We start from the raw sequence: 26643 nt of genomic DNA on the forward strand, positions 1-26643 counted from the left end.
TGGATCTCTTCTGTGGTGAATATTCTGTCCATGTCCTCCCCCCATTTTTGGATGGGGTTATTTGTTGTCCTGTTGTTGAGTTTGGCAAGCTCTTTATATATGTTGGTTATTAAACTCTTGTCTGATGTATGGCATGTAAAGATCCTCTCCCATTCTGTGAGGGGTCTCTTGGTTTAGGTAGTGGTTTCTTTTGCTGTGAAGAAGCTTTTTAATTTGATGTAGTCCCACAGGTTTATACTTGCCTAAGTCTTCTTTGTAATTGGATTTGTTTCATTGAAGATGTCTTTAAAATTGATGCAGGAAAGAGTTCTGCCAATATTTTCCTTTAAGTATCTGATATTTTGTGGTCTACTATTCAAGTTCTTGATCCACTTGGAATTTACTTTTGTATCTGGTGAAATACAGTGGTTCAGTTTCATTCTTCTGCATGTTTCAACCCATTCTTTCCAACACCATTTGTTGAAAAGACTCTGCTTTCCCCATTTAATAGTCTGGGCCCCTTTGTCAAAAATTAGATGTCCATAGGTATGGGGGCTCAACAATTTTATACTTCTTTGGATTGCTTCCTTCATAGCTACTATTTCTCTTCAGACTTGTTACACAAAAGCAAAACAAGCATACAGACAAATACCAAACAGAAAAAAACAAAAACAAAAACATAAGCTCACAGCACATAGTAATCCTTAAAATCAAGAAAAGGGTTTTCTAAATTTTTTATTTTTATTTTTTTGCCTCCAGGGCAATTGCTTGGGCTCAGTGCCTGCACCATGAATCCACCGCTCCTGGAGGCCATTTTTTTTCTTCTTTTGCTGCCTTTGTTGTTGTAGCCTTGTTGTGGTTATTATTGTTGTTACTGCTGTGGATGTCAGTTGTGGACAGGACAGAGAGAAATCGAGAGAGGAGGGGAAGACAGCGGGGGGAGAGAAAGACACCCGCAGACTTGCTTCACTACTTGTGAAGCCACTTCCCTGCAAGTGGGGAGCCGGGGGCTCGAACCGGGATCCTTACGACAGTCCTTGTGCTTTGTGCCATGTGCGCTTAACCCACTGTGCTACTGCCCACCCCCCCATTCTTTTTAAAATAATAAGAATTCAACTTGGTTTTGAATCACAGTGTTGCCACCAGTTCAAGCATTCAGTTAATGGAAAGTGATCTCAAGAAAACATCTCTGAGCAATTTTGGAAGGGTAACAAGAATGTGAAGATGGTGGTTAGGCCACCTTGGGCCCCAAACTTCACACTAACTCACCCAAAGAGTAGTGGTGTTGACAAAATAGCAACCACAAAAAGAGTTTAAGAAAGGCAACAGCACAAAGTTCCCCAATGAGTCGTGTGGAAAGTTTCTCTCATTCCTAATCCTTCACCTGTTGCTTTGACTACATTCCATGGCTATTTTCTGTTTCATCAGTCCTCAGGAATGTCACTGAGATTCTCCAGGGCCCAATATCCTTATTAGAAGCCCCCTTTCATTACTTTGCAACAGTGAAAAGCTACCAGCTCAATATAGGCTTACATGTTGAGTGTCATTTAAATTCCACTAGCTCTGTGCAGTGATTAGGGTAATATTAATTTACTATGCCCAATAGCTAAAGAGATACTATATACAGAGAGAGGTGATGCGACATTTTAAATATCAAGATTGGTGGCAGCACTGGAATCAAAGTAGTCCACTCCTGAACTATCCATCATATGAAAGGAGTTTAAAGAGTCACTTTCTAAGTTCACAAGGAGAGAGTTTAACTGCTCAAAGCATATGACCATTTATTGTGTAGCCAACAGATAGCACTCAGAAAAATTAACTTTAGAAATATGCAGTTTATTAAGAGGGGTAAAAACATCTTGGAGTATATGGATATAAATCTCAGTAGTTTATCCCATGTAAAAAGTAACTACAAAGGAATAACATATGGGCAGGGGTAGACAGAATAATGGTTATGCAAACAGACTCTCATGCCTGAGGCTCCAAAGCCCCAGGTTTAATCCCCCTGTACCACTATAAGGCAGAGCTGAGCAGTGCTCTGGTTAAAAAAAAAAAAAAAAAAAAGTAAAGTAACATATCCTTTTATTACTCCTTCTAACCCCCCCATTTCTACTGCTCCATTTTGACTATCTCAGACAGAGAGGGAAATATACTTTAGTACTGTGGTGGGGGCCAAACTCAAACCTGCTCAATTATCCAGGTGAGCTATTTTGCTGGCTCAAACCCCTTTTTCTTATTAAGAAAACCATTAAGTTACAAGTGAATAATGAGAAATGATCTGTCTCTAAAGTAAACTATAGTTTAAGCACACCAAATACATTAATACTAAAAAAATGAACTCAATTTATTAAAGTGGTACAATGTCAAATGTCTTTAAAATTAATAACCACAGCACTTAATATTAGACTCAGATGCTTTGTGTGTTACAGAAGAACTTTTTTTTAAAAAATATTTATTCCCTTTTGTTGCCCTTGTTTTATTGTTGTAGTTATTACTGTAGTTGTTATTGATGTTGTTTTTGGATAGGACAGAGAGAAATGGAGAGAGGTGGGGAAGACAGAGAGGGGGAAAGAAAGACAGACACCTGCAGACCTACTTCACTGCCTATGAAGTGACTCCCCTGCAGGTGGGGAGCCGGGGGATGGAACCAGGATTCTTACGCCGGTTCTTGTGGTTGGCACATGTGTGCTTAACCCGCCCGACTCCCAGAAGACCTTTTCTTAAAGATATATTGACAGCCCAGGATTTAGTGCAGCATGCAGATCTTAGAAGCTTGAAATCCTGACTTCATTCACCCACACCACATATGCCCAGAGGATGCTGGTTCTTTCTCTCATTAGTAAGTAAATACATCTTTTAAGAAATATACTGTGAAAATCAAATTATTCTTGATGTCACATTCACTACATGAAAGGAAGATTTCATGTTTCAAATAAGCTGAGAAAGAACATGAGTGATATTAGACTTAATGATTAATCTATTTAAATCTTTGATATTTTAAAATCATACCATTCCCCTATTTAATCAAGTATATGCGATTTTATAAGCACGTAGCAATATAACAAACCAAACCACATGCTTTCCATTTAAACATTTTCTGTTAAAGAATATATTAGTAGAGAAATATTTGATAGCAAATTAAGTTGCTTGTCATAGATTAAAATCACTGCCACATAAGTCCTCTGCATCTTGTTAATTTAATAATATACCATGGAGACTTTTTTTAACCAACCCCTGTGGCCTTACCTCAGTTTTAAAAAAAAACTATATAAACACTCTACTATATAGACAGATTTCAGTTTTGCTATACATACTAGATGGTTTCTCAATACTGCAATATCTCTACACACATAATTTTAGGTAACCATGCTGAAGAATGCTTTATAAATAGCAAAAATGGGTCACAGGGAATGTGAACAGTTTTATTCTCAGGATACATACATATATACATCTCTATTCACTTTAAGCAAGGAAGAAGGAATAACTAAGTAGCACTAGAGATGTTATAATAAAGAAATCATTATTCCTTTATTCCCATGGTTTATAATTTAGGCAGATAGCTAAATCTGGAAAAGTTAATATAGTGATTACTATGAGTATATAAGAATTACAAATTAGAAAAGGAACATGTTGCAATCACTGAAAGTAAAGCTTGTTTAATAAAATGCTTTTTTTTTTTTTTTGACCATTTACTAGGGACACTGATGTTATCTCATTAATTCACACAACAGCCATAAGACATGTATTGCTAAGGAGACAGCTAGTGGTCATGCTTAGAAAGACCTTTGTGTCTGAGGCACCAAAGGTTTCTGGTTCAAACATCAGAACCAGTGTTTAGTAGAACTCTGCTAACAATAAAAACATATGCATAGGGAGGTCGGGCGATGGCGCAGTGGGTTAAGCGCACGTGGCACAAAGCTCAAGGACCTGCGTAAGAATGACGGTTCGAGCCCCCGGCTCCCCACCTGCAGGGGAGTCGCTTCACAGGTGGTGAAGCAGGTCTGCAGTTGTCTTTCTCTCCCCCTCTGTCTTCCCTTCCTCTCTCCATTTCTCTCTGTCCTATCCAACAATGAACAACATCAACAATGGTAATAATGGTAACCACAACTAGGCTACAACAACAAGGGCAACAAAAAAAGGGGGAAAAAAATGGCCTCCAGGAGCGGTGGATTCATAGTGCAGGCACCGAACCCAGCAATAACCCTGGAGGAAAAACAAACAAACATATGCATACTCTTTTTGTAGTTACTTTATACATAGGATAAACTACTGAGACTTATACCCATATACTCCAAGATGTTTTTATCTCCTCTACTAAACTGCATCTTCTAAAGTTAACTTTACTTGAGTACTATTGGCTACACAATAGATGCTTTTATGTTGTAACCAGTTAAAATTAGTTTGTCTTGATCTTCACCTTGGTATATATATTTTTCTTATAAAATCAGACACTCCAGTTTTTATTTTAGGCTCTATAAAATCATATATCATCTGAAATAAAAAATATTTTTACTGTGCAAAGTATATCTTACATTGTGACTGGAGAATGTCTAATTAGTCATGTATTTCTTCCTGTACTCATTAATGATCTGACCTATCATCATCATCCCTTCAAACATTAAGAATATATTATATCCATGGTATTTCTGGGTAATCACTCTGTTTTTTTCTTTCCTTTTTTTTGTCTTCAGTGTTATTGTCAGGTACTCAGTGTCGGTACTACGAATCCACTGCTCTTGGTGGCCATTGTTCTCCCCCATGTTATTGGGTGAAAGAGAGACTGAGAGGGGAGGAGGAGAGAGAGAAAGAGAGATACCTGCAGAGCTCTTTCACCACTTGTGAAGTGAGCCCCCCTGCAGGTAGGGAATTGGTATCCTTGTGCTTTGTACTATGTGTGCTTAACCTGGCGTGCCATTGCCTGCCCCCAATAATCATTCTACATGCAAAAGTTTTTGCCCCTTTCCTTTTCATTACTTAAAAAGGTAAAGCATTACATTTAACTTGTTACCTTTTTCATTTCATCTTCAAATGCCTTTTCCAAATACTTGTATCTCCTGATGAGTTTATTGAAGACCTAAACATAAAATAGAACCATTATATATATTGTACTTTAAAAAAAATAAATCTACAGTGAAATGTGTAGCTAGATATGTTCATATGTGGTGAGCACAAAACAGGCATTTCAAGTAAGTCATGACCTGAGGAAGACGACAGAATCAAAATGCATATGCAGAGTTAAAATCAGATTTAAAATTCTATGAGACAGAGATTGAAAATAAAGGATGTTCTTAGTCAACTTCTGTTGATGAGTGGGATCATCCCATACTCATCTTTATCTTTCTGACTTAGCTCACTTAACATAATTCCTTCTAGCTCTGTCCAAGATGGGTCAGAGAAGGTGGGTTCATTGTTCTTGATAGCTGCATAGTATTCCATTGTGTATATATACCACAGCTTTCTCAGCCACTCATCTGTTGTTGGGCACCTGGGTTGCTTCCAGGTTTTAGCTATTATGAATTGTGCTGCTATGAACATAGGAGTACACACCTCTTTTTGGTTGGGTGTTATGGAGTCCTTGCTTCCCCAGAGACACACCCTACTAGGGAAGAGAGAGGCAGACTGGGAGTATGGACCGACCAGTCAACGCCCATGTTCAGCGGGGAAGCAATTACAGAAGCCAGACCTTCTACCTTCTGCAACCCTCAACGACCCTGGGTCCATGCTCCCAGAGGGCTAGAGAATGGGAAAGCTATCAGGGGAGGGGGTGGGATATGGAGATTGGGTGGTGGGAATTGTGTGGAGTTGTACCCCTCCTACCCTATGGTTTTGTTTATTAATCCTTTCTTAAATAAAAAAAAAAAAAGGATGAAAAAGAGGCTACAGATAAGCATCACAATTAGCGAATATGGCAGAATTTATGGGATACTATACTGCAAGTAGACAAAAACATGTATATAGCAAGTGTTGCAAAAATGTATAATTTAATGGTACTTAAGGATTACTGGTTACAATTTAGTAAACTTTTCTGAAAATTTATTTATTTATTTATTATTGGATAACAGAAATTGAGAAGAGAGGGGGAGATAGAAAGGGAGAAAGACAGAGAGACACCTGCAGTCCTGCTTCACCATTCGTGAAACTTTCCTCCTGTAGATGGGGACCAGGGTCTTTGTGCACTGTTAATGTGTGCACTTAACCAGATGCACCACCGCCTGGTCCCTTTTAGTAAGAATTCTTAATCACGATATGCAGCTATGTCAGTAGATTTCCAGTCTGTTTTTAAAGCACAGTGATGTTTGTGATTTAGATACAGTATCTGTGTTTCTTCAACTGTATTTCAAATGTAAAACTGAAACACTTCACTTCAAAGCCATAGTACCCAGTGCTAGGTATTTGGAGGTAACTCAGATTAAATGAGTGTTGGCCTTCTAAGGACAACCTAGAGGAAGAGTTCTGACCAGATCAGTAACAGTTTTGATCCCCAACACTACAATACCAGACAGAGGCACTCTAGTGCCTCTTTCATCAAGTAAGTAAATCTTTTTTTTTTAATGGGGATGTGGTGGGGGTAGCTTTGTAAAACCACATGTAATTTAAAAGTGTTTAAAAATAACCACACAGGGAGTAGGGCAGTAGTGTAGCGGGTTAAGTGCATGTGGCGCAAAGCGCAAGGATTGTTGTCAGGGTCTGGGTTCAAACCTCCGGCTCCCCACCTGCAGGGAAGCTGCTTCACAAGTGGAGCAGGTCTGCAGATGTCTTTCTCTCCTCTCTATCTGCCTATCTCTCTCCATTTCTCTCTGTCCTATTCAACAACAACAATAACTACAACAATAAAAAAACATGGGCAACAAAAGGTAATACACAAATATTAAAAAAAAAAATGACTACACATCCCCAATTACTTGGTTTAGCACGACTTTACATTTCTTTTTTAAAAAATATTTATTTATTCCCTTTTGTTGCCTTTGTTGTCTTATTGTTGTAGATGTTGTTGTTATTGATGTCGTCATTGTTGAATAGGACAGAGAGAAATGGAGAGAAGAGGGGAAGACAGAGACACCTGCAGACCTGCTTTACCACCTGTGAAGTGACTCCCCTGAAGGTGTGGAGCTGGGGGCTCGAACCAGGATCCTTATGCCAGTCCTTATGCTTTGTGCCACGCGCGCTTAACCAGCTGCACTACCACCCGACTACCGCCTTTACATTTCTTAACAAGTGAAGACACTGTTTTTATCACTGGAAATTCAATCACTCAGCTGTGTGTGATTCTTGTCGCCTTTTTCACATGCCTATTAAATTACATGTAACAAGATATATTAACCTAGGACTTGCTCTCATAGTTTTGTTGGGAGTAATTGATAAAAAAAAAAAAAAAAGACATCTATTTTCATGAGAAAGGCAGATAGAGGCCAGAGCACTATTAAGCTGTGAGGCATGGTGGTTCTTGAGATTCAGTCTGGAATCCCTGAGGCCTCAAGCATACTAGTCTGGTGTTCTATAGATGCTGTATCTCCCTAGTCAATGACTGACTTTTAAGAAGAGACTGTAATAGAGTCAGAATAAGAAAACATCAGTCCTGAAATTTCTTTTAAGTGCTAGTGAGTTTTAACATGTTTATTCATCTTTGGAGAAAAAATTGTGTATTCTCATCTCTCTACCTCTTAATCTTTTTTTTTTTCCTTCCTTATTGAACTGTAGTTCTTTCTTTATTTGATCTGAATATAAATGCTTTCCAGATAATGTATTTCAAATTCCTTCTTGCTTCTTTTATCCAAACAGCTACAAAATATTAATAGGAATGATAAAATTTTATTTAGTTAGTACTCTACTAACTTGAATTCATAGTTTTCTCTTTTGGATATCACTACAAGCAAGACTATCACTGTGCATGTGCAAGCACACCTGCAGAATTAAGTCCTAGAGGTGAACTGTCGAAGCATGGGAATGTGTTTTGAAAAGTGTCGTCAAACTGACACACCAATATATACTGAGGCAATTATGTGAGCATCTGATACCCCACATGTCTTACAGGCAAGAGAGTGAGTTTTAATGACCACTGTATCTTATTGTTTCTACTATCATACTATTTATTATGAATATAACTGAGTACCTTTTTAAAATCTGTGAACTATTTAATGCTCCAATTTGAAGACTGACAATTATTGAGCTTAATTTTTCTTTTTAAAAAACTTTTTAGTTCTTTTTATTTATTATTGGGTAGAGAGAGCCAGATATTGAGAGGGAAGGGGGGAGATAGAGAGGGAGAGAGACACCTGCATCCCTGCTTCATCCCTTGTGAAGATTCCTCCCTACAGGTGGGAGCCAGGGGCTTGAACCCAGGTTCTTGTGCACAGTGCACTCAACCAGGTGCACTTAATTTTCTCTAAATCCAGTTCCTTCTTATTGAACAATCTTTCAATAAAAGTGTCTACCTGAGCATAGTTTCGAATGGTTTCATGATCTTCACTTGCTGAAAACACACAGTGGTTGGTCATCTTAGTCTTATCACCATCATCTATACGTGTTCCTCCCGGGGCTAAAGAGAAAGGTAGTTATTGTGGGGACAATATTGAAATGAGAAGGTCATTTGCATATCAATAAAAGTTAAATGCAGATGTAAGATCCAAGTCCCATAATAGTTCACAAACAATATGTATGTTTAGAAGCTATGTTTTTGCATATATTTCTAATGTACTGCAAACTGGTAGCTTCTTTTTATACTCTCAATATAGCATACATAAGATTGTCACTCATATTTCTGTCTCTGCTAGATTCCATCATTTTAAATTTACTTCTTTTCAAAGTATATTCATGAGCTGGGGGAAGATAGCACAGTGGTTATGCAAAAGACATTTATGCCTGAAGTTTCGAGGCATCAGATTAAATTCCTGATACCACCAACAAAAAAAACCAGAGTTGAGCAGTGCTCTCTGGTGTGTAAAAAAAAAAAAAAAAAAAAAAGGGTGGGAGGTGCAGTCTCCAAAGCAATCCCTGGTATCTCATGTGCAGGAGTGAGGCTCTGGTTCTCTTTTTTTGTCTTATTAATAGCTACATCAAAAAAAAAAATATTCCCTTTTGTTGCCCTTGTGGTTTTATTGTTGTAGTTATTATTGATGTCGTTGTTGGACAGGACAGAGAGAAGTGGAGAGAGGCAGGGAAGACAGAGAGGAGGAGAGAAAGATAGACACCTACAGACCTGTTTCACCGCTTGTGAAGCAACTCCCCCGCAGGTGGGGAGTTGGTGGCTCGAACCCGGATCCTTAAGCCAGTCCTTGCTTTGCGCCACCTGCGCTTAACCCACTGCGCTACTGCCTGACTCCCTTTAATATCTTCGTTTTTATAAAGCAAAGTGAAAAAAAAAATCAAATATACCTTAATGCCTTTCAGAACTACTCATTCAGTCTTAATGTTTCCAACATTAGAATATGGTTTATTCTTCTGACCTGATAATATTTTGTTGGGACTCCAGTTCATCAACTCTGGGATTAATCAAACCTAGCTTTTATAGTAGATCTTGATGGTGTCTACTTTTGTAGTTATTAAAGCTGTTGCTTTTTCCAGCAAGTTATTCATGTAGAGTTGAATAGCATGGGCAGAGATTGTGGCCATTTGTATTTGACTGGAATTGTTGCACTAGCTAGATAAAAAGAGTATTCAATTCTTTCTCATCCTTTTTCCTGACAGCCTGCATGGTAGAATGGGGAAAAAATATAATAGAATAAAAGAATATATTTTTCCTCTAACAACTTCCCAGGTGCAATGGCCACCTGCTAGTTAGCAGTGGCCATTACAAACAATGGTTGATTAGAAAGCAGAATTAACAACTGGAAAGGTGGCACAGTGGATAAAACATTGGACTCTCAAATGTGCTTCCCAAGCTTGGTTCCTGGTATCACATATGCTAGAGGAAAGCTCTGATTTTATCCTTTCTTGCTATCATAAATAAATGAGTCTTATACTAGATTTTGTGCTAACCACTACATATTACACTTTGTGCTAACCACTACAGTTTCATACTAGATACTGTGCTAATCACTACACATACATAATAATCACAGTTAAAAAGGCATTAAATGCTATCTCAACAGTACAAATTTGTTAACTTTGTAACATAGCTGTCTTCATTTAACTAGTGATAAGATTTTTTGGTAAAAGGGGTCAGTCACACAGTGTCAACTTTTAAGGACACACAGAAAAATAAAAATTTATTTGAGTTACTTTTCTAAGCTCACTAACTCTTTACAAGCTTCAGATACTATATTCAAAATAATCTTTTTTTCTACAAATAAATTGACTTTTGAGAAAAGTAAGCTTTGTCAACTCCTCTAGAAGTCTACCCTCACGCAATCAATTTATTCAAAAGGAAATGCTTTAATACACGGCTCACCAAGCATACTGCCAGCCACCAGGATATCGAAGAGTGTGTCTGCATAGCGACGATAATCTAATCTTGAGCCTGTAGAGTCCAAAAATTTGGCTACAGCTTCAAGGTCATCACCAGCTTCATTAAGCCCCTGGACAAGTGTATCCCGGAAGACTGTGGGTTCGAATTTCTCTTTTTCATCTAAAATTAAAAAATAAAAAAATTATTCCTTTAAACATCACATTCTCCAAGTAGCCATGTTTTTTGTCTTAAAGTCTTATTTATAGGATTATTTAACAGCCTTTTACCTAATTTCCATGTTCTGAATCCCACTGTTTGAGTATTAACTCATATGCAAATAATTTATATTTACTCTTCAAAGAAATGCTTAAATTATCTAACATACATTTGTGGCATGCACAGAAAAGACCAAATAACTTACTAACCTATACCATTTGAAGGGAAAAAAAAACAATCTCAGGTTAAATATATATAAACAAAGATCGAGGGGGCCAGGCGGTGGCACACCCAGTTAAGCACACACAGTACTATGAGCAAGGCCCCTGGTTCCAACCCCCACTCCCCACCTGTGGTGGGGGCACTTCACTAGTGGTGAAATAGGTCTGCAGGCGTCTATCTCTCTCCTCCTTCCCTCACAACTTCTCTGTTCTAACCAATAAAACAAATAAAATAAAAGAAATATCTGTCTCCCTTTGCTTTTTGTTTTTTCACCAGTTATCACTGGGGCTCAGTACTGGCACTACAAAGCCACCGCATTTGGTAGCACACATTACAGTGTACAAGGACATGGGTTCAAGGCCCCAGTTCCCACTTATAAGGGGAAAGCTTCACAAGGGGTGAAGCAGGTCTCTCTGCAGTTGTCTCTCTATCTCTCTCTTTCCTCCTTCCCTCTCAATTTCTCTGTTCTAACCAAAAAAATAAATTAAATTAAATAAATTCTTAAAATATATCACTTAAAAAGAGCAAAGAATGTGAGGAAGAAATAATGGGATATTTCTTTTTCAATATAAATTATATAAATTATTTCATAAAATATAAGATTTAACACATTAGTTATATCCATAAATTTACAGCTTCAGAACAAATGTTCTTAAGTTTTTGGATTCATGATCCCAATACCCTTAACAAGTAATGAGAATTCCAAAGTGTTTTTAATAGGGACTATATTTATGGTTATCACTTAAACAGAAATTAAATAGGAGATTTAAAGTGTTCATTAAATGAAAAAAATTATACTATTTTACATTTTTGCAAATCTCTTTAATGCCTAACTAAGAGTAGGTAGGTAGAGTCCTATATTGAATTTGTTGTGATATAAGACTTCACTCATGTTTATATGAAGGTGTGAAAAGGGTAGATACTATCATAAATGTTTTTATGAATAGTACTGATTTTGTGGATCCTATGAAAAGTTTGCAGGAGACAGATCACACAGTAGCGAGGATACCTTGGCAGGTGTCAGGCCCAGGCCATGTCCTAACACTACATGGGAGGTACTATATCATTAAGGAAAATGCTAGTGCTCTCGTGTTTCTCCATTTCTCTGTTTAACTTAAAGTGGCCCAGAGTGGTGCAATCATACACATGAAAAGTCTTAGTGAAAGATAAATAAAGATATAAAATAAACCATAAGGCATATATTGAAATAATTAAGTAAAGTAAGAGGTGGGTCTTAAGAAATAAAGCAAGTGAAAACACAGGTACAAGTGTTACTAAGCGGTGGCTCATTTCAGCAGAGTCAAGGAGCTCAAAAAGGGGTTTGAGGACCCAGCGTAACATGGTGACGGGAGATGACAATTTACAGGTGGGTTAAGGTGTGCTGCTCTTTCTCACTCTCTTTCCATATACATATAGCAAAGAAAAAAAAAATAATGGCTGCCATGAATGCTGGAACAACTCATTGTGTAGGCAGAGGCCCAGCAATAACCCTAATGGAAAAAAAATACAAAGTAATAAGTATTGATATTAAACTGAAGAGACAGGGATTGGTATTAAAACTGTTGAGAAAGGAGGAACGAAAGGGAAAGCTGATAGTCCATCTCAGAAATTAGAAGAAAAGGGGCACAGAAAATAGAAGTTAAAATAGGCAAGTCCATAAAATATTTAAGTAGTAAATAAATAAAGTATTTTTAAAGAAAAGATAATTACTTAAGAATTTATGAAGGCTTTATTGAAATGAAGGATATCAGTGCCCTGGATCTGCTAGTGGCATTCATTATTATGGAATTCCAAAATACAAAGAAAAAGCAACTATCTAATGTTACAAGGGCAAAACAAAGAATCAACTTCCTAAGCTCATCCAAATCACATCTAAAGTACCAAAAAATAGAAGGACAATGAATTGCCCAACAGAAACCAGAAGACATTTTCTTAAAAAAAAAAAAAAAAAAAAATTGAGGGAAAATGATTTCTAACATAGAATTTGGTGTTAGAACTTCTTAAAAGCTAACAGCAAACACAAAAACACAAAAGAAACACACACACACACACACACACACACACACCACAAAAGAAACACATATTCCACCAAAATGATTGAATAAGGAAGTAGAGAGAGCGAAGAGTACTTTTCAGGAAAGTGGTTAAAACACGATTCAAGCATTTCAATTTGAAAACTATTGTTGTGGTCTGGGAGGTGGTGCAGTGGATAAAGCATTGGACTCTCAAGCATGAGGTCCTGAGTCTGATCCCTGGCAGCACATGTACCAGAATGTCTGGTTCTTTCTCTCTCCTGTATTTCTCATTAATAAATAAAATCTTTTTTTTTAAAAAAGAAAACTATTGTTAGCTTTGATAGCAACCTAAGTAGTTTTTCTATATAATGATACACTGTGACATGATATATAATAAGAATTCCATCAAAATGTTATTATCATAATTCCTAAAGTGTTTTATTTAGGGTATTTACAGAATAACAACAAAGAGTAGAACTAACTACCTTTCAGGCACATACAAGAGATAAATAGTAACTTTATTAAGTCCAAAGATAAATTGTTATGAAAAAAATAATCAAATAATATTTAGTTGTGAATAGCATGTACAAAGTCATAATAATAAAAACTGTGAATATTGGTATAGCAAAATCAAAGAAAATGTGTGTGCAGGGCATGAAGGAAGAGAAATAAAGTCAGGTGCTCACTAACATTCTATGGTAGGAAGAACATTTATAATATCTTAAACAGGAAAATGGAGACATAGCTAAAAGGACATTAGCTACATTAATAAAGACATTAAAAGAACCAGTTAGAGTTGAAAGATTTCTTCTGGGTGTTGACTTGTTATAACATGCCTTGTAGAACTCTTGGATCACTTAAATCATGTGTGTCCAAAACTCTGGTGTAATTGAAATTTACATTTTAAAAGCCAGATAGTGCCTATATCTAGTGGTTATAAACTGACAAACTTGTAATGATCTAATAGAAGGGACAGGTTGTATGGAGTTAATGCTACAGCATCAGAATCAGAATGATATTCCCAGTACCAGTCAGAGTCATGCAGAATAAGAGACCATAAAGACTGATAGACATTCGTCACATACAAGAGATAATAAAAGTCCTTTTTGATGTAATGTAGGCAAAACATTATGTAACAAAGAGCATGCAAATGTTTACTGCAGAACAAAGATAATAGGGTCCTGTTGTTTAGAGGGAGAGCAAAGAGAATGGAAACTTTAGAAGAGTTTCTCAAAAATCAAAAACTGGGGGCCAGGTGGTGGTGCACCTGATTGAGCGCACACATTATAGTGCACAAGGACCCAGGTTCAAGTCCCTGGTCCTCATCTACAGGGAGAAAGCTTTACGAATGGTGAAGCAGGTCTGCAGGTGTCTGTCTCCCCTCTCAATTTCTTTCTGACTCAATCCAGAAATAAATACAGAAATTGAAAAAAAAAAATCAAAAACTGTTTAAGTGGCTTAGTTGGAACTTGAGTAGAAGAAAGCTTTTCAACATAACAGTTCTGATTTGAGGAGCAGAAGGAGAGCTTAAGAGGAAGTGTTTGTTAATACTGTGTCTAGAACTGAAATCAAGTAATGGAAATGCTGTTTCCTACTCAGAAACCTGCTAATTCCTTTAAAAAAAAAAAAAACGATATGAGAGAGAGAGAAGATAGTGGAGAGTATCACCTTGGGTACGGTGGACCAAACCTTTAGTTTCAGGTTTGCAAGGCATATGCTTTACCTGCTGAGTCATAACCCTGGTCCAAAATGTTATTTCTTTTTTCTTGGAGAAAAAAGCATTTTCTCTTGTACTATGAGAAATGAAAAAGGCTACAAGCTAGTTACCAAAAGCAGTTGAAGCCACCACCTCACTACAATATACTTGGATACTGACTCAGGTAGTAGAACACAGACTTTCATGCTTTGAAATTGCAAACTAGGAGCTTAGGAAGACATTAAATAAATCCCAAGACTATGCAAAGAACACATGAGAGGATGAAGAGACTCTATTTTGATTCTGAGACAACCTAAAAAACTTGTACTTATAAAAGGTCTTTGTCCTCTGGCTGTCTCTTTTTAGAAGATTTCCCAATGATGAGGAAAAGTAAAAGAAGGAAAATAGCATATTGTAGTCAAGGAAGCATTAAATCATGAGATTCCAGGAAGAGGGGGTAGGGAGAACAAAATCAAAACCACGACACAGCAAGGAGTACTCTGGGATAGTGGTGAAAAGACAATTCAAGTTGAACACTGTATTGTTGGCTCTGAGTTCATTCTCATCTCTAAAAAAACTGCTTTTGACTATGGAAGATGAAAGTGAATCATGTCCAAAAATCATAGATAACTTGGAAATCTGAAAAAGTAATGGTAACATGCTAGGATTAACAATTATTTTTGTTAAGATAGAATGCCTACACATACTGGAAAATTAGAAGAACACTACTGGAACTTTGGAAGAAATAAGAGAACTTTTTGACTCAAAGGTTCTTTTTTCATCTGAAATAACAGTATGTGTGATTTGTACCCCATCTGAGGACAGTCAAGTTGAAATACTAATAAAATCGTAATAAGAATATGCCACAGTGAATGTGGGAGTAATCTGGCTTGGTGAGGCAGGGTGTCTCCTTCCTTTCACTGCTCCAAGTGTGTCCCTCCTGAAGCTGTGTGCTGGTGGAAGAGGACAACCTTCCCAGAATAGAGAGAGACAGACTGGCCTTTGGTCAAGGGTGAATATAAGTAGCTGCGCTTCCCTGCTAGAATCCCCAAACAAGCACCCAAAAATATACCATTGTTTTCTTAGGTTTCTATTTGGTGGGTGAATCCTCCCTTGAAGTGGGAAGTATATAATTATGGCCTCAAATCTATACTGTGTTGGGGAATCACAGTGTGACACTGAAGAATTAGTTACAATAGACCTTACACTAACATGGAAAAAACAGGTCTATTTCTAACAACTCTTATCTGCCTGTAAGTTATCTAAATGCATTGTTTTTTTTCCTGGGCATTACTGTAACTTGGCTAATGATGTATTTTTCCAACCTTATAATTAAGTGAAAAATAACAATCTATATCTTCCTGAAGGTCACCAAGGTATGGAGAAGTCAGGAACATGTGTTTTTTAACTTGTACACACACACACACACACATTTACATATGCATCTCAACATTTAAAGATGTACTCAACTAGCTGCTAACACCATTTGTTGTAAATTTAAAAGTGACTGAGAATCGTGAGCACAGAAAATCTCAGACAGAAACTTGAGTACATGCTCACAGAATGCAGGCAGTTTGGTCATTTACTTCTCTGTTTTTACTGACTTCAATCCAATTCCCCTATAAAATTTATAAGGGGTGTTTCAATAATTAAGCATTTCATTTAGCTCAGGAGTGGGGAACCTTTTTTCTGCCAACAGCCATGTGGGTATTTATAACATTCACTTGGCTATACAAATTATCAACTTAAAAAAAAATAGCACTTAATGTTGCTCTGAGAAACGCTCTTCAATTTTCCTGAATTTGAAGTCCTACTTGTGGCTGCTTTAGGAGGGCCAACCCAAATGATTCCAGGGGCTGCATTCCTGACTTAACTAGACAGAACAATGGTGGGCAGAGGAGAAGAGAAGTTAATCCTTCTAGACTCCTACATGGAGTAAAAGAATAAAATTTCTTTGAGAACATACAGTAAGATATGCAGATTTCATAAAAGATCAATGCATGCTGTGTCCTCCCTCCCATAATGTTTAGTTTTCAAATTAAACAATAATACACACACAGACACACATACACACACAGAGACACTAATTTTACAAAGAACTTTGCTAGGAAACAGTTAAAAATTTAGGAGAATGCTTTAGAAGAAAGCCTATCAAAATGACACACACACACATATACATATATGTGAGTATATATATATATATATATATATATATTTTAAACTCTACAAAAACTGCTAACAATTTATATGAAGTTAGCCCCTTCATAAAAGCAAAGATCAGCCAAAACAGTAAATCAGCTGGAGGCAATTCACCATGATGAAGAGTAGAAAATGAGGTTGACTCCATTTTCTTCTGAGTCAGCGGTATGACACAAAATGGGTTAAGTGTTGTTTAAACTCCCAACTGATTAACCAACAAGTAATATATAACATGCTTCTCGGTAGCTTTCTGCGAGCATCCGAGCAGCAACAACACGCAGGCACAATCTTGGCAACCAGATGAATCAGGAGTAAATGAATGGAGATGCAGAGGAAAATTTTTCCGGTTCAAAACTGACGATGACTGTAATGGCCAGTTTACCCGGTGAATCATGTCTGCTATTGTGCAACACATTTCCAGCTCTGTTGAGTGAATCAACATCACACCAACAAAGCTACTGGAGCCAGAGATCCAGGTTTGAGATTAACACATTCCTTCGGGAGACGATAATGGCAAACTTGTCTTCAACTCATCGTGAACATATATTAAATATTAGCATATTACTAGGTCCAATAGCAGTTTTACTATATTTTTTTTACTGAGGAAGTTCTTTTGAAATTAAATATGTAGATATATTTGCCTCCTGCCCCTGTTTGAAGCAGTGAGACAATGAATACATGCTTGTAGTATCTTTTATTAATATCAGTTTGCACTGTTTTTACTAAGGAATGAAGTAGGGACAAAATTTATAGTAGGATTAACTAAAGAAGATAAAAAAAAAAATGAGACACCTGATTTACCACTTGTGAAGTTTTCCCCCTACAGGTGGGGACCAGGGACTTGAACCTGGGTCCTTGGGCACTGTAACGTGAGTAGTTTACCAGATATGCCACCATCTGGCTTCTGAAGGAGATAGTTTAAGCTATACTTAAACTTAGCATATGAGGAAGAACCAGGGATTAAATAAAGAAGAAAAAAAAAAAAGGAGAACGCAAGACAAACTCTATTTTCCTTATTTATCTTATTAGTTTTTACCATCTTTCTCATTAATGCTTTAATAAATATTTAATACATGTGCTAATGTCACACATTTGTATTTTAATACAAGGCAAATGGAATATATATAATTATCCCTATCTTGTGGATACAAACACAAAGAAACTTAAATAGCTTGTCTTAAAATGTTTTGATTAGAACTTTAAACACCTCCCCACTCCTAAAGAAAACAACAACAAAACTTACCCCTTTTCCTAGTTTTGAACCTCTGGCCTGTGAGCACTGGCTTCTGATGCTTATTCATAAAATTTCTGAAATAAAGAAAATTAAGCAGTTCATATAAAATATGCAGTTAAATGCCTATATTAAACCTATCTACACAAAATACACTATTAAAAGTGAGCTATAATTTATTATTTACTTATTTGTTTATATTATTTATTTTTTAACTAGAGCACTGATCAACTCTGGGGTGAGCCTGGGACCTTGGAGTCTCAGATATGAAAGCCTTTTTGTATAAGTAGCATGCTTTAGCCCCTGCAAAAACAGATGTAATTTCAAATATGGACTCATAGAAACATTAAGCTCATTAATATCTAGCACTGACAAATACAAAGGGAAAACAAATAGTAACACACATTGGCCAAGGGGACAAATTCCAACCAATACTTTGGTGAACATCTATAGAATGTAAAATTTATGGTCCAGCAATTCTTTTATTAGGGATTTATTCTACTGTTACTTAAAAAAAACAAAAAACCATCATTCATTTAAAAAAAATCTCAAGTTGTTTTGAGGTGGCGCAATGGAGCAGTGGATAAAGAATTGAATTTTCAACCATGAGGTACTGAGTCCAATCCCTGGCAGCACATGTACCAGAGTGATGTCTGGTTCTCTTTCTCTCTCCACTGGTCTTTCTTATGAATAAAGTTTTTTTTTTTTTAAATTTCTTTATTGGGGAATTAATGTTTTACATTCAACAGTTAATACAATAGTTTGTACATGCATAACATTTCCCAGTTTTCCATATAATAATACAACCCTCACTAGGTCCTCTGTCATCCTTCTTGGATCTGTATTCTCCCCACCCACCTACCCACCCAACCCAGAGTCTTTTACTTTGGTGCAATATGCCAATTCCATTGCAGGTTCTACTTGTGTTTTCTTTTCTGATCTTGTTTTTCAACTTCTGCCTGAGAGTGAGATCATCCCATATTCATCCTTCTGTTTCTGACTTATTCCATTTAACATGAATTTTTCAAGGTCCATCCAAGATCGGATGAAAACGGTAAAGTCAACATTTTTTATAGCTGAGTAATAATATATAACACAACTTGGTCATCCACTCATCTGTCGTTGGACACCTGGGTTGCTTACAGGTTTTGGCTATTACAAATTGTGCTGCCAAGAACATATGTAATAATATAATAAATGAATTCTTAAAAAAAAAAAAACCACACTCAAATTTTGAACTTGTAAAAGAACTTAGTAGATAACATAATGGTTATGCAAAGAGATTGTCATGCCTGAGGCTCCAAACTCCCAGGTTCAATCCCCTGTACCCCCACAAAAGACAAAAGCTGAGCAGTTAGTTAAATGCATATATAAGTAAGTCTGGATATAAGTTCTGACAGTCATCATAGAACAAGAAAACATATCAGATCTAAATGTAGGAAATTTCTTTTTTAAAAAAATTTCTTTATTGGAGGATTAAAGATTTACAGTCGACAGTACAATAGTCTATATACGTGTAACATTTCTCAATTTTCGATTTTGAACTTTTTTTTTTGCGCTATTTCCCCCCCTTTTGTTGTCTTTGTTGCTTATCGTTGCTGTTATCATTATTGTTGTTGGACAGGACAGAAATGGAGAGAGGATGCAAAGATGGGGGAGGAGAAAGATAAGACAGACCTGCTTTATCCCCTGTGAAGCCACTCCCCTGCAGGTGAGGGGGAAGACTGGAACAGGGATCCTTGAGCTTCACACCATGTGTGTTTAACCTTCTGTGCCATCGCCCAGCACCCAATTTTCTACATAACAATTCAACCCCCACTAGGTCCTCTTCCACTATCATGTTCCAGGACCTGAGCCCTCTCCCCACTCCCCAGAGTCTCCTACTTTGGTGCATTACACCAAAATAGGACATTTCTGATCCTGTCTACCTTTCAATATGTTTCTCATAGCGTAGCTCTTCCCATTTTTCACTGTGCTCCAGTTACTGAGGTATCTTTTTCCAAGGAGCCAGGCAAATTCCCCCCTCTTTGGGGGAGGTTCTTCATTTCAGTCAAAGGCTCCTTTTTCTGAGACCTTCCCTGACATGGCCTCTCACCTTACTCAGTTTCGTTTCACTTCATAGTCCTTAGCAGTACCTGACATTCTATATTTATCTGTTTTGTCTATGGTTTTCTTGCCCCGTGAGGGTGGAACATCCATATGTGTAGGGGCTTTGTAGGTTTTACAATACTACATTCTAGTACCTAAAATAATATACTTTTATTTATTTATTTTTGCTTCCAGGGTTATTGCTGGGGCTCAGTGCCTGCACCATGAATCCACTGCTCCTGGAGGTCATTTTTCCCCTTTTGTTGCCCTTGTTGTTGTAGCCTTGTTGTGGTTATTATTGTTATTGTTGATGTCACATTGTTGGATAGGACAGAGAGAAATGGAGAGAGGAGGGGAAGACAGAGAGGGGGAAAGAAAGACAGACACCTGCAGACCTGCTTCACTGCTTGTGAAGCGACTCCCCTCCAGGTAGGGAGCCGGGGGCTCGAACCCGGATCCTTATGCCAGTCCTTGCGCTTTGTGCCACGTGTGCTTAACCCGCTGCGCTACTGCCTGACCCCCCTAAGTTAGAATTTAAGGGGAACCAGGCAGCGGTGCATTTGGTTGAGTTCTAGTATCTGGGTCCCTACCTGCAGGGGGAAAGCTCTACAAGTGGAGAAACAGTACTGTAGGAGTCTCTCTCTCCCTTTCCTTCCTCTCAATTTCTCTTGGTCCTAATAGATTAATAAATAAAACATTAAAGAGAATTTGACAAACAAAATGTGGCACTAATATAAATGATATTCAAAGCATATTATTAATGAAAAAGCAAGTTGGGGGCCGCCAGTGGCACACCTGGTTGAGCGGAGTTACAGTGGGCAAGGACCCGGGTTCAAGCCCCTGGTTCCCACCTGCAGGGGGAAAGCTTCATGAGCGATGAAGTAGGGCTGTAGGTGTCTCTCTAGTTCTCTATCTTCCCCTTCCTTCTCGATTTCTGGCTGTCTCTATCCAATAAATAAAGACAATGAAAAAAAAAAAAGCAAGCTGAATGAAAGAAACTATGCAAATAAAGAGGCTCCAAAGTTCCAGTTCAATCCCCCCCCCCCACCATAAGCCAGAGCTCTGGTTAAAAAAAAAAAAGATAAATAAGACCTCTTCCAACTGAGAAAAACAGCTTGCTTGTATGAATGTTATAATCTGGAAATAATGCTGGATTGTCTAAAAAATGAAGATTAAACAATATGTAAAATGTGCATTATTGCGGCAAAACATTAAATTAACTATCAATTAAATTCTCAAAATTTTTATTTATTTATTTATTGGATAGAGACAGCAGGAAATTGAGAGAAAGGGGAGATAGAGAGGGAAAGAGACAGAGACAACTGCAGCCCTGCTTCACCACTTGTGAAGCTTTCCCCCTGCAGGTGAAGACTGGGATTCAAACCAGGTCCTTGATCATTGTAACATGTGTGCTCAACCAGGTGCACCACCATCCGGCCCTTAATCATTTTTTTTTTTAATTGTGATTTGAAAATGTCTAGACTTTCCCACTAGGTATGCTATCAATCAATGAAAAGTTGTGGTATTCATAAAAGCTATTTAACTACTCCTAAGTTCCAGAAACTCAACTCTCCAGAGCCCTAACCCACTAGGGAAAGATACAAATAGGCTGGTGGTATGGATCTACCTGCCAATACCCATGTCCAGTGGTAAAGCAATTACAGAAGCTCCCACCTTCTGCACCCCATAAAGAATTTTGGTCCATACTCCCAGCGGGAGGAGAAATGATAGTAAGAAATGACCAGAGGGCTCTTAACTTCAATTTCATCAAGGCCCAGAGAAAGAAAAGAAAAAAAAAGGAAGGGCATTTAGAAATAGTAACAGGTGTAGGTGTGACTTAAAAAGAGAAGGCAGGACCATGGGGCGGGGGGCAAACATATATAAATATAGATAGTTAACAGAAATAATAGCTAACCCATGTGTGGCCTTGAGAGTACTGCAGTTTCCAATGGAAGGAATGGGGACACAGAACTCTGGTGGTGGGAATGGTGTGAAATTATACCTGTTTTGTAAACTAGTATTAAATCACTAATAAAAAATGTCTCTAAGAACAAAGAAAATTATTACTCAAATTATATACATAATTTTCCCTCCCACCTCAAGCTAAAGAAACTTTTAAAAAGATTTTTTATTATCTTTATTTATTTATTGGACAGAGACAGCCAGAAATTGAGGGGGGGGAAGGGGGAGAGAGAAAAAGAGAGAGAGGGAGAGAAACCTACAGCCTGGCTTCACCACTTGCAAAGATTTACCCCTGCAGGTGGAGGCCAGGGAATTGAACCTGGGTCCTTGCACACTGTAACATGTGTGTTCAACCAGGTGTGCCACCACCCGGCCCCACTTTTTTTTTTTTTTTTTTTTTAAACCAGAGCACTGCTCAGCTCTGGCTTCTTTCTGGTGGTGCTGGCAATTGAACCTGGGATCTTAGAGCCTCAGGCATGAGAGTCTTTTTCTGATAATCATTATGCAGTCTTCCTTGACCTTCATATAGAAATTAGTTGGTTCATCATGGAAAACTAGCCACAATTTAAAAAGTGAAATTACTAAACAGTGAAGCAACAAACACACATAAGTAATTTGTTTATGGTTTAAGTAGATTTTTAAAAACTAATTCTGTAAATAACACTTATTAAAATTAGTAACACATTGTGCTAAAAAAGGTGTCTAAGTCAGAAATCATGCCTTTGAGGAACAGAGTCTGGTAGGTAATAAAATCTAAATATTTACAGTACAATGTGATAGATGGAACAATAGAAGTACAGTGCTAGACAAAACAAGGGTAGAGAAAGTGACTGCTGTGTGTGTATGGAGCAGTAGTTATAAAAGGAAGTAGTTACAATGAAATAAGCTTAACCAATAAACTTTCATGTTCTTTGATAAATGTTAGAAATAGAGCTTCTAAGAGCACACCATTTATAGTCACTGAAACAATTCTCTCATTCGGAAATTTCCCTCTTGGTATTTTCAACAGTTACTCCAGATCAAAAAACATTTCATTGTAGCACAAGCAATGAACACACACATGCTACAGGCAATATGTAATACAGATACATGTATATAAATGCATGTATGTTCGATAGTGTTCAAAACTCCCAAAACATAAAAATATGTACAATTTTTCTGGTGTTACCAAAGAAAACTGGTTAAAGCATATGCCTCATATATTGGCACAACAGAAACAAAAAACAGAACTCGAATAGACTGACATTTCACTAGTAGGTGCACAAGCAAGAGACACCCTTTGCCACATTTTAAACAAGTTTATAATCACTATAAAAAGTTTAATTCTACCTTCCCATCCCATTTCTATTTTTCTTCTAGAGGAGAACTATCACCAAAGAAGAGAATTACTTTAGTTACAAAATCTTCAGTCTTGCATGCACATACTTTCTTCAGTTCTAAACACAAACACCTATTTTTTTCACACCCTCAATACAATCTATGTGGTTAACTGTAACGTAGAAAATATATGCAAAGATTTGGCACATAACAACAAAAATCAAAATAAAAAGAAGAGAGAGACTCACCTACTGGTACTGAAAGACTAAATGAAGATATATTGTTCACCAAAAGTCTCTATCATTTAGCTGTTACTATTTGTAGCACAGCCCTGGCTCCCCTCTAAATTTAGCTCTTTGTGCTACATTATAATCTGTTCCTGTGAGGGTCAGCCTTTATAAGGCACTCACTGAAGCCCTGGCTGAAGAGAACCAAGGGCATTTTAAGTAAGAAAACTTGCTAACTTAAATTTTGGAAAAAACAAAGAATACCAAAGAGAGCCAATGTCAGAAGACTTGATTAGAATTTTCAACTTGAAGTCAACTAAATTATAATTTAAAAAAATTACACGGGGGGTCATATTGTTATATGAAAACTGGGAAAAGTTATGCATGCACAAACTACTGTATTTACTGTCAAATGTAAAACATTAATTCTCCAATAAATAAAAAAATAAAAAATTATATACAAACTCACAAAACATAATAGACTTAATTATTCCACATACTATCTGAGAGTGTATTTCTTAAACATTAAAAAGACTACAAAATACTAAAATGATTCTAACAATATAAACTAGGGGGCTGAGAGGCATGGGCAAAGACCAGGGCTTTCAAGTCCTTGGGCTCCAGCGCCTGCAAGGGTGAAGCTTCACAAGTGTTACATTTTTTTTTTCTCTCTCTACCTCCTTACCCCTTCCCCCATCAGAAAGACAGAGAAAAGAAAGGAAGGAAGGAAGAAATGGAGGGAGATCCAGCCAGCCAGCAGGAATGGTGGCATCATGGAGGCATGGAGCTCCAGTGGCAGAAAGCAAATAATAACCAGAAAGGAGATGAATGAAATAAAATGAAATAAAAACTGTAAGATAAGCCTCCAATTAAATAATAATGGAAGGTTTAATCAAAAGATTTTCACATCTAACATGTTTTATAAGCCAACAATATCCTCAAAGTAAATAAATGCTTGAAGAAACAACACTGACACATAAAGCTTGGAGTACACTTACTGCCTTCAACATCCTCCTGAATAGGTTTAGTACATCAAGTATTTAATTTCTTTATTGGAGGATTAATGGTTTACAGCCAACAGTAAAATACAAGTTCGTACATGTGTAACATTTCTCAGTTTTCCACATAATAATTCAACCCCCACTAAGTCCTCCTAGTATCAAGTTTTAAGAATAACATTTATACTCAAAATGAGTGAAACGATTTACCATAAAAGAATAAATTATTTGTTTTTCCATTAAAGCTACACTTATAAAAGCAAACATCATGAAATCTTTTATCGAAAACTGTCATATCTAGGAATCATTTGGGAATCATTCTCTCAATAGAAAAAGGAATAATTAAATTGCTCTGAAAGTTTAAATTATTGACATTTATCTAGAGCAATACACTAAATATATGTTGACAATAACACTATAATTTATTGCTCAGAATAGCACTAGCTCGCTTAATGCCTTTATAGTGGTTTTTTAAAATTTTATTTATTTATTCCCTTTTGTTGCCCTTGTTTTTTTTTATTGTTGTAGTTATTATTGATGTCACTGTTGTTGGATAGGACAGAGAGAAATGGAGAGAGGAGGGGAAGACAGAGAGGGGGAGAGAAAGACAGACACCTGCAGACCTGCTTCACCCCCTGTGAAGGGACCTGCCTGCAGGTGGGGAGCCGGGGGCTGGAACCGGGATCCTGACGCCGGTCCTTGAGCTTAGCGCCACCTGCGTTTAACCCGCTGCGCTACAGCCTGACTCCCTATAGTGGTTTTATAACAAAGCCTCTGTACAGTCAAAATCATTCAAAAGTTTCATTATATCTCCTAGCAAACTTATGTAAATTTCAGTTCTTATAATTAAAAATTTAAAACTAGAATATCTAGAAATGAAATACTTCTGGGAATAATCAAACTCACTTCTTAAATGCAAAAACTACATTAATATTAATATACATTATCATTTTCTTAATAATATGAAAGAATAAAATATCTTAAAAGCCATGAAACATTAATAGCCCCCTACTCAATTTTCCAGAAAGGAATATAAACGGCTGAGTCTTCATTAGTGTTAAAAGCAACTACTTTATAAAGAATGATTAAAATCCAAAAGGATTGTTGAGAAAAAACTGAGTTAACTATATAAACCTAAATTATTCTTTTAAAAATATAAACGCACCAAGATAAAAATTCAGTTTCCAAAACAACTAATATTTCACATCTCAAACTTAATGGCTTACCCATCTACTTTTTGAATGTTAGTTTCACTTCCCTGTAATTGAAATGTTTCCCACACTCTAAGTCTCAGTACAATTTCTTCATAGAAATAAATTTAGTAAAGTATATGTGTCACTTGCTTCCCTCCAAAGAAGTTACTTCAAAAACTTATGAAACATATATTAACTTGAAGATAATTTCACTCCTTTTATCAGTTTATGTCCTACACTTAACCTCTGAGGATGTCTAAGTATATGCACAGTCTCTACTCTTGGGCTGTATTCTCTCCCTAGATTAAATTTCTCAGATCTTTCCCTCCTCTCAGCCAAGGCCTAGGCTATCTCAAACTTCCAGATAGTCTCATCTAGTTGATATCATTTTTATGTCTCCCAATACTTTAAGTCTCAATAGGATATGTACAACACATAATGTAGCATACACTGTCTTTTAGGAAACTCATTCTACAATGTTTCAGAGTTAGTTTGCCTGTTTATTTAGAATCCAGGCCTTTCTCTCAGGCAATTACATCACTTCCTGTGACTTTTTTTTTTTTAATCCAAACAAAAATAGAGCCAGAAAAAAAAAAGTCCATAGAGCACCAGATCTTATGTGGATGGTTCTGGGTTTGAACTGAACTATCCATCGCAAAGCTCAAAACTTACCTAGGGAGTTCTCTCTCTTTCTATTCAGGTAAATTAAACTTTATTGGACACAAAAACATGTTAGGGAAAAGAGAGAGAGGTAGAAAGGAAGAAAGAAGACTGAGAGCTGACTTAAATGCTGCTCACATGGTGGGGTGGAGAGGTGAACAGGGAGAGAGGGGGAGGGGGAGAGGGAGAGGGAGAGAGAGCCAGACACAACATGGTTTAGGTCAGGGCCAAAGAGAAGCCCAATGCTCCCCCTCTT

At 37.0% G+C, this 26643-nt stretch overlaps 1 protein-coding gene across 5 annotated transcripts in view; it reads right to left on the reverse strand.

The window, feature by feature from the left end:
• Positions 1-26643, reverse strand: part of BZW2 (basic leucine zipper and W2 domains 2) — a 59952-nt gene that overhangs the window by 17725 nt on the left and 15584 nt on the right. For 4 of the 5 annotated variants that reach the window (XM_060196139.1, XM_060196142.1, XM_060196143.1 and 1 more), the window contains 4 exons: positions 17955-18019; positions 10367-10543; positions 8412-8515; positions 4988-5053 (listed from right to left, as the gene is read on the reverse strand). In XM_060196139.1, coding sequence (XP_060052122.1) covers positions 4988-5053; positions 8412-8515; positions 10367-10543; positions 17955-18012 — 405 coding nt within the window. In that variant the 5' untranslated portion in view covers positions 18013-18019. Of the gene's footprint in view, positions 1-4987; positions 5054-8411; positions 8516-10366; positions 10544-17954; positions 18020-23557; positions 23577-26643 lie in introns of those variants that run through there. The other variant, XM_060196140.1, reaches the window with a different exon arrangement.

Source organism: Erinaceus europaeus, chromosome 8 (genome assembly GCF_950295315.1).
Source record: "Erinaceus europaeus chromosome 8, mEriEur2.1, whole genome shotgun sequence".
NCBI classification, from domain to species: Eukaryota; Metazoa; Chordata; class Mammalia; order Eulipotyphla; family Erinaceidae; genus Erinaceus; species Erinaceus europaeus.